Source organism: Chrysemys picta, chromosome 12 (assembly GCF_011386835.1).
Source record: "Chrysemys picta bellii isolate R12L10 chromosome 12, ASM1138683v2, whole genome shotgun sequence".
NCBI classification, from domain to species: Eukaryota; Metazoa; Chordata; order Testudines; family Emydidae; genus Chrysemys; species Chrysemys picta.
In genome coordinates this window covers 54,097,244-54,104,487 of record NC_088802.1, presented here as the reverse complement: position 1 = coordinate 54,104,487, position 7,244 = coordinate 54,097,244, and the positions used below count along the sequence as shown (strand labels likewise).

The following is a 7,244-nucleotide window of genomic DNA, read 5'->3' as shown; positions in this document are numbered from 1 at the left end:
TCTTCAGCCTTTTGAAATGACTCTGTGATAGAGTTTGTGGAGTATATTTGTTTGCAGCGTGGATGGGGTCCCAGGGTAGGTGAGGCGATATCTTTTATTGGACCAACTTCTGTTTCTGAAAGGAACAAACTTTTGAGTTTCACAGAGCTCTTCTTCAGGTCTGGAGAAAATAACTGGTGAGTGTCACAGCTATATACAAAGTGGGCCAGATTAAACAAGAGATCCACCTGTGTTGGAGGAGACCACTTAAAATGAAGTGGGTAATTAACACCTCTGCATTCGTAGGACAAAGGGAGCTGGGAGGGTTACAAATTGTTGTAATGAGCCATACAACCAGCATCTCTGTTATGTCTGTGGTTTTTAGTGTCCAGCAGAGTTATGAATTTCAGTTCCCAGGCTCCTCTTTTGAAGGTGTTGTGGAGTATAGTTGGTTTTGTTTTCTAATTGAGACCATATGTGATCATACATGTTCCAAGCACCAGCTAAAGGAACAGGTGATGTTAATAGTACTCCTCTGATCCCGCAGGAAGTAAACGTGTGAAATCTGCTCTGGGGGGAGCAATTCAGCTGTTAACTTCCCATCCCGGATAGTTCATCTCACTGTCCTGAAGATGCCACTCTTGCTCCACTTAAATCCCTCCTGGTAGTGCCGGTGGGCTCTGAATGCTCTGCTCAGTTTAGGGCAAGGATGGATGATTGGATCTAATCCTTCATGCGTGAAATGCACAGAATCTCCCTTAAAGCTAAGCCAGCTGTGATGGGCTGGGGAAAATGGGAAAGGCATCTCAAAGTGCAGTATTCTGGTACAGCGCTGAGTTAGAAACAGGTACCTGAAGGTTAGGAGGCATCAGAACTCCACTGTGTATTTCCCCTCCTGTCTTTGGTTAGTTGGTGCTTGAAGGCCATTTGCCCTAGGTACAAAACCGTGCTAGCAGCCTGTGGATGTTCAGCAAGCCGAATTAACCTTCCTTGTGTCCTCAGTGGAAGGTTTCAGGATGAATTTGCAACTTAAGTGGTACAAGTTTAACCCCAATGATATCTAGTTTCTTCTTCGAGTGCTTGCTCATATCCATTCCATTAGGTGTGTGCGCGCCGCGTGCACGATCGTCGGAAGATTTTTACCCTAGCAACACCGGCGGGTCGGCTGTGGAGCCCCCTAGAGTGGCGCCTTCATGGCGCTGAATATATACCCCAGCCGACCCGGCGCCCCCTCAGTTCCTTCTTACCGCCCCTGACGGTCGTTGGAACTGTGGAGCGCTGCTTAGCTGTTCTCCACTTTCCCTAGCTTTTCTTGTTGTATCATAGTTGTAGTTATAGTTATAGTCTTAGAGTTTGTTGTAAGTTAGTTAAGTAGTTGTAAAGTTGTTCTAAATAGTCCAGGGGGTTAAGGGGGTCGTCTCCCCCCTTTCTCCCCCGGCCGCGGGGCCGGGCTCATGCCCAACGCTCCCGGCTTCAAGCTGTGCGCCTCCTGCGCTAAACCTATGCCCACGAGCGACCCGCACGAATCTTGTCTGAAGTGCCTGGGAGAGTCACACCAGACAGACAAGTGTAAAATCTGTAAGGCCTTTCGTCCGAGAACGAAGAAGGAGCGGGACTTTCGGCTCAGGCAACTTCTGATGGAGGCGGCTCTTAGCCCGGACGCTCCTTCCACGAGCAAGGCCCCGGCACCTAGCACCTCGGTGCGCAGTGCCCCGGCGGCACCGGCTGCGACGACCACGCGAGTGGCGTCAGACAAGCCTCCCCGGCACCGGACCTCGTCGGCACCGCAGACACAGCAAGTGCCTCGGCGCCGGTCCTTATCCCCAGGGCATAAAAAAGCCCATAAGACGGGGACATCAGTGCCGAAGACGCCAGCTCCCCCAGTGTCGGGGGTAGAGCCGCGTCCACCGGTGGAGCAACGGAAACAGTTGCCTCCGGCACCGTCGACTCCGGCGCCGAGGCCGTTGAGTCCGGTGCAAATAGCGTCTCCCCCCAGGCCGGCGGTGATACAGTGCCTCCCGTCGACTCCAGAGACCTTCGCGGCGGCGAGAGACTTAATAGCTCTCACGGAGCCGGCACCGCCTCAGCCACCGGCACCGACTGCACCGTTGACTCGCCCGGTCCAGTCGAGGGGGAAACCTGCTTTGATGCGCCCACCATCACAGGGGCTGGAACCTCGGCACCGGTCCAGGTCCCGAAGCAGGTCCCCACGCCGCTCGCAGTCCCGGCGCCGAATATCGTCTCGGCACCGGTCGTACTCGCGGCCAAGATCTACTTCGCGGCACCGCTCCACGTCTCGGCACCGCTATGATCGTCGGCACCGATCAACGTCGAGACGTAGTTCTCGGCACCGCTACGGTCGGCGCTCGACGTCGAGGGGTCGCTCCCGGCACCGGGCATACTCCAGGTCCTCGTCGAGGTCCAGATCCGACTCCCGGCACCGACGAGGTCATCGGCACCGGTCGCGGTCCCGGCACCGATCGCCGGCACCGCGCGGAGATAGATCATCTCCGGACCGGCACCGTGCGGCACCGCAGCCCACCGGGATGGTTTCATCTCTCTCGGCACCGCCATGGCCGTCTAGATCGGTGTCTCGCTCCTCGGAGGACTTGTCGAGATCGGCATACCCCCCTCAAGGGCGCGCCGATGAACAAAATTTCGGCCACTGGCAGGAGATGGCAGAGGACCAATCTCATGGACCATCTCACTGGTCGTTTTGGACCCCGTGGGCATACCACCAAGAACAAGGGGCTCCAATACCATCGACCTCTCGCTCGGGTCACTCGGTTAGAAGGGCCCCAGAATCCACCATCTCTCGGCCTCCGCCAGGAGGCATGGAGGCTTCGGTGTCCACGCCACCCGACACCAGGGACCCAAGTGCAGGTGATGCCCCGGCCCAAGAGCAAGGGGATCAGGACCCCCCCTTGGATCCGGTACCACCGGAGGCATCCTCTTCCTCCTCTCCGGACGAGGCAGTGGCGGGCACTTCATGTACGGGTCCCCCTCCGATAGATCTTCGGGCTCACCAGGATCTCCTGCGTAGGATGGCCCGTAATATGGACCTGCAGGCGGAGGAGATAGTGGAGGTGCACGACCCGATCGTGAACATCCTTGGAGCAGATGCCCCATCGAGGGTGGCGTTACCTCTGATCCGCACGATCCAATCGAATGCGGATACGATATGGCAAACTCCTGCCTCCATTCCACCCACAGCGAGAGGGGTGGAAAGAAAATACTTTGTCCCCTCTAAGGACTATGGGTACTTGTACACCCACCCCCAACCGTGCTCACTGGTGGTGGAATCAGTGAATGCACGAGAGCGCCACGGCCAGCAGGCTGCAGCGCCTAAATCAAAAGAGGCTAAGCGGCTCGACCTGTTTGGCCGTAAGGTCTACTCAGCCGGAGGGCTACAACTGAGAGCGGCGAACCAACAGGCGTTACTGAGCCGCTACAATTTCAACTCCTGGAACTCTATGGGGAAGTTTAAGGAGTTGATTCCCCAAGAGTCCAGGGAAGAGTTTGGAGCCATGGTAGAGGAGGGCAAGAAGGTGGCTCGGACCTCCTTGCAGGCCTCCTTGGACATTGCAGACTCAGCGGCGAGGACCCTGGCTTCGGGCATCGCTATGCGCAGGATCTCCTGGCTTCAGGTTTCGGGTTTGCCTCCGGAGCTGCAGCAAACCCTACAAGATCTGCCTTTTGAGGGGCATGGATTGTTCTCGGATAAGACGGACTCCCGCCTGCAGAGCCTCAAGGACTCGAGAACAATCATGCGCTCCCTGGGGATGCATGTTGTGGGCCCCCAGCGCAGGCCATTTAGGCCGCAACCTCAGCGCTTCTACCCCCCCCCGCCTCGTCAGAGACAAGACTCGGCCCGGAGGCGAGGGCGAGGTGGTAGAAGAAGGTGGACCGGCCCTCAACCCGGCCAGAACCAGGGGCCACCTCGACCACCTTCAGGCCCCAGGCAGAACTTTTGAAGGTGCGGTCGAGGACGGCGCCCCAGTCATCCCCCAGGATCCAGCCCCCTCCTTTCGGGATCGCCTCTCCCACTTCCACCGTGCTTGGTCCCTTATAACTTCGGACCGTTGGGTCCTCCGCACGGTGGAGAGGGGATACGCTATCCAGTTTTCTTCTATCCCCCCCTCCTCCCCCCCTTCCCCGTCCCTCTTCAGGGACCCTTCTCACGAGCAACTTCTTATACAGGAAGTTTCTACGCTCCTCGCTATGGGGGCCATAGAGGAGGTTCCAGTGGAATTAAGGGGCAGGGGATTCTACTCCCGTTATTTCCTCATCCCCAAGTCCAAAGGAGGTCTGCGACCCATCTTGGACTTGCGCGGACTCAACAAATTCGTAGTAAAGTTGAAGTTCCGCATGGTCTCTCTGGGGGCCATTATCCCTTCCCTCGATCCTGGAGACTGGTTTGCCGCCCTCGACATGAAAGACGCATACTTTCACATCGCAATTTACCCGCCTCACAGACGCTTCCTGCGATTCCTAGTAAGCAAAGTGCACTATCAATTTGCAGTCCTTCCCTTCGGCCTATCCTCGGCCCCAAGAGTGTTCACGAAATGTATGGCTGTTGTGGCAGCGTACCTTCGTCGGCAAGGGATACAGGTGTTCCCGTACCTAGACGACTGGCTGGTACGCGGTCGTACCAAGGAACAAGTTCGCGCTCACGTCCACATAATAGTGCGCACATTCAACAAGTTGGGTATCCTACTCAACAAGGACAAATCCACTCTAGAACCTACCCAGAGAATAGAATTCATCGGTGCGGTTCTAGACTCCAGACGCGCACAAGCCGTCCTGCCAGACAATCGCTTTTGCACCATCACGAGCCTCATCCAGGGACTCAAGGCCTTCCCAACTACCACGGTGAGGTCGTGCCTTACCCTCCTGGGTCACATGGCTTCATGCACGTACGTAACCAGGCATGCCAGACTTCGGCTTCGCCCACTCCAGACCTGGGTGTCATCAATATACCGCCCACATCGGGACAGCCTGAATATGGTGGTCACAATCCCGAACTCGGTCCTGACCTCCCTCACATGGTGGCTAGATCACAATGTGGTTTGCGAGGGGATGCCGTTTCACGCCCCACAACCCTCTCTGCACCTGGTCACAGACGCTTCATCTCTGGGTTGGGGCGCCCATCTCAACGAGCACCATACCCAGGGCCTGTGGACTGCACCTCAGCTAGCCCTACACATCAATGTTCGGGAACTGATGGCGGTGCGCCTGGCGTGCCAGGCATTTCTCAATCTCCTACGTGGCCGCTGTGTGTTAGTTCTCACCGACAACACCACGGCCATGTTTTACATCAACAAGCAAGGAGGAGCACGTTCGTCAATTCTATGCCAAGAGGCCATTCGCCTGTGGGACTTCTGCATCGCCCACTCAATCCATCTCACGGCATCGTTCCTCCCTGGAGTCCAGAACACTCTGGCGGACCGGCTCAGCAGGTCCTTTCAAACGCACGAGTGGTCTATCCGTCCGGACATTATACATTCCGTCTTCCAGAAGTGGGGGTTTCCCCACATAGACCTGTTTGCATCTCGAGACAACAGGAAGTGCCACGTGTTCTGCTCCCTGCAAGGTCGAGCTCCGGGCTCCCTCTCGGATGCGTTTCTCCTTCCCTGGAAAGACCACCTGTTTTATGCCTTCCCTCCGTTTCCTCTGGTCCACAAGGTACTGCTCAAATTGCGCAGAGACCAGGCACAGGTAATTCTGATCGCTCCAGCGTGGCCGAGACAACATTGGTACACCACGCTGTTGGAACTCTCGGTTCGGACACCGATCCCGCTTCCGTTGTATCCGGATCTCATCACGCAGAACCACGGCCGGCTGCGTCACCCCGACCTGCAATCACTCCACCTCACGGCGTGGCTGCTCCATGGTTCACCCAGGCAGAGCAACAGTGTTCTCACTCTGTCCAACAGATTCTGCTGAGCAGTAGGAAGCCCTCAACACGGACCACATACTTGGCCAAGTGGAAGCGGTTCTCCTGTTGGTGCGAACAGCGAGCCACGTCCCCGTTGCACGCACCTATCCCTCTCATTTTGGAATATCTCCTCTCCCTAAAACAGCAAGGGTTGGCGATATCTTCAATTAGAGTTCACCTGGCCGCTATATCGGCCTTCCATCCAGGAGAACTCGCGTCCTCGGTATTCTCTAACCCGATGGTCGTTAGATTCCTCAAGGGCTTAGACCGGATGTACCCACAACAACGTCACCCCGTTCCGACGTGGGACCTCAACCTGGTTCTCTCCAAGCTCACAGGTCCTCCATTCGAGCCACTGGCCACCTGTTCACTTCTGTACCTGTCCTGGAAGACAGCCTTCCTCGTAGCCATCACCTCAGCAAGGCGCGTTTCTGAACTCAGGGCGCTTACATCCGAGCCCCCTTACACAGTTTTCCACAAGGATAAAGTGCAGCTTCGTCCACATCCTGCCTTTCTCCCTAAGGTGGTTTCTCCATTTCATATCAACCAGGATATATTTCTCCCGGTTTTTCACCCTAAACCACATGCTACTCGCCAGGATCAACGTTTGCATTCCCTGGACGTGCGAAGGGCCCTGGCCTTCTATATTGACCGCACAAAGCACTTTAGAAAGACGACGCAACTCTTCGTTGCAGTGGCCGACCGAATGAAAGGCTCACCGGTCTCCTCACAACGCCTATCCTCCTGGATTACGTCTTGCATCCGGACTTGCTACGACCTGGCAGGTGTCTCAGTACCACACCTCACCGCTCACTCCACGAGAGCCCAAGCTTCCTCGACGGCTTTCCTGGCGCAAGTTCCGATCCAGGACATTTGTAGAGCTGCGGTTTGGTCGTCAGTCCACACGTTTACAGCTCACTATGCACTAGTGCAGCAGTCCAGGGACGATGCTGCCTTCGGATCAGCAGTTTTGCACACAGCAATGTCTCACTCCGACCCCACCGCCTAAGTTGGGCTTGGGAGTCACCTAATGGAATGGATATGAGCAAGCACTCGAAGAAGAAAAGACGGTTACTCACCGTTGTAACTGTTGTTCTTCGAGATGTGTTGCTCATATCCATTCCAAACCCGCCCTCCGTCCCCACTGTCGGAGTAGCCGGCAAGAAGGAACTGAGGGGGCGCCGGGTCGGCTGGGGTATATATTCAGCGCCATGAAGGCGCCACTCTAGGGGGCTCCACAGCCGACCCGCCGGTGTTGCTAGGGTAAAAATCTTCCGACGATCGTGCACGCGGCGCGCACACACCTAATGGAATGGATATGAGCAAC

At 56.2% G+C, this 7,244-nt stretch overlaps 1 protein-coding gene across 1 annotated transcript in view; it reads left to right on the top strand.

Annotated features, from left to right (window-relative positions):
* The window catches only part of LOC135974812 (serine/arginine repetitive matrix protein 1-like), a 244,884-nt gene extending 240,834 nt beyond the window's left edge, over nucleotides 1-4,050 (top strand). The window contains exon 2 of the mRNA XM_065563710.1: nucleotides 1,044-4,050. Coding sequence (XP_065419782.1) covers nucleotides 1,434-3,953 — 2,520 coding nt within the window. The 5' untranslated portion in view covers nucleotides 1,044-1,433 and the 3' untranslated portion in view covers nucleotides 3,954-4,050. The remainder of the gene's footprint in view (nucleotides 1-1,043) is intronic.
* Nucleotides 4,051-7,244: the final 3,194 nt, after the last annotated feature.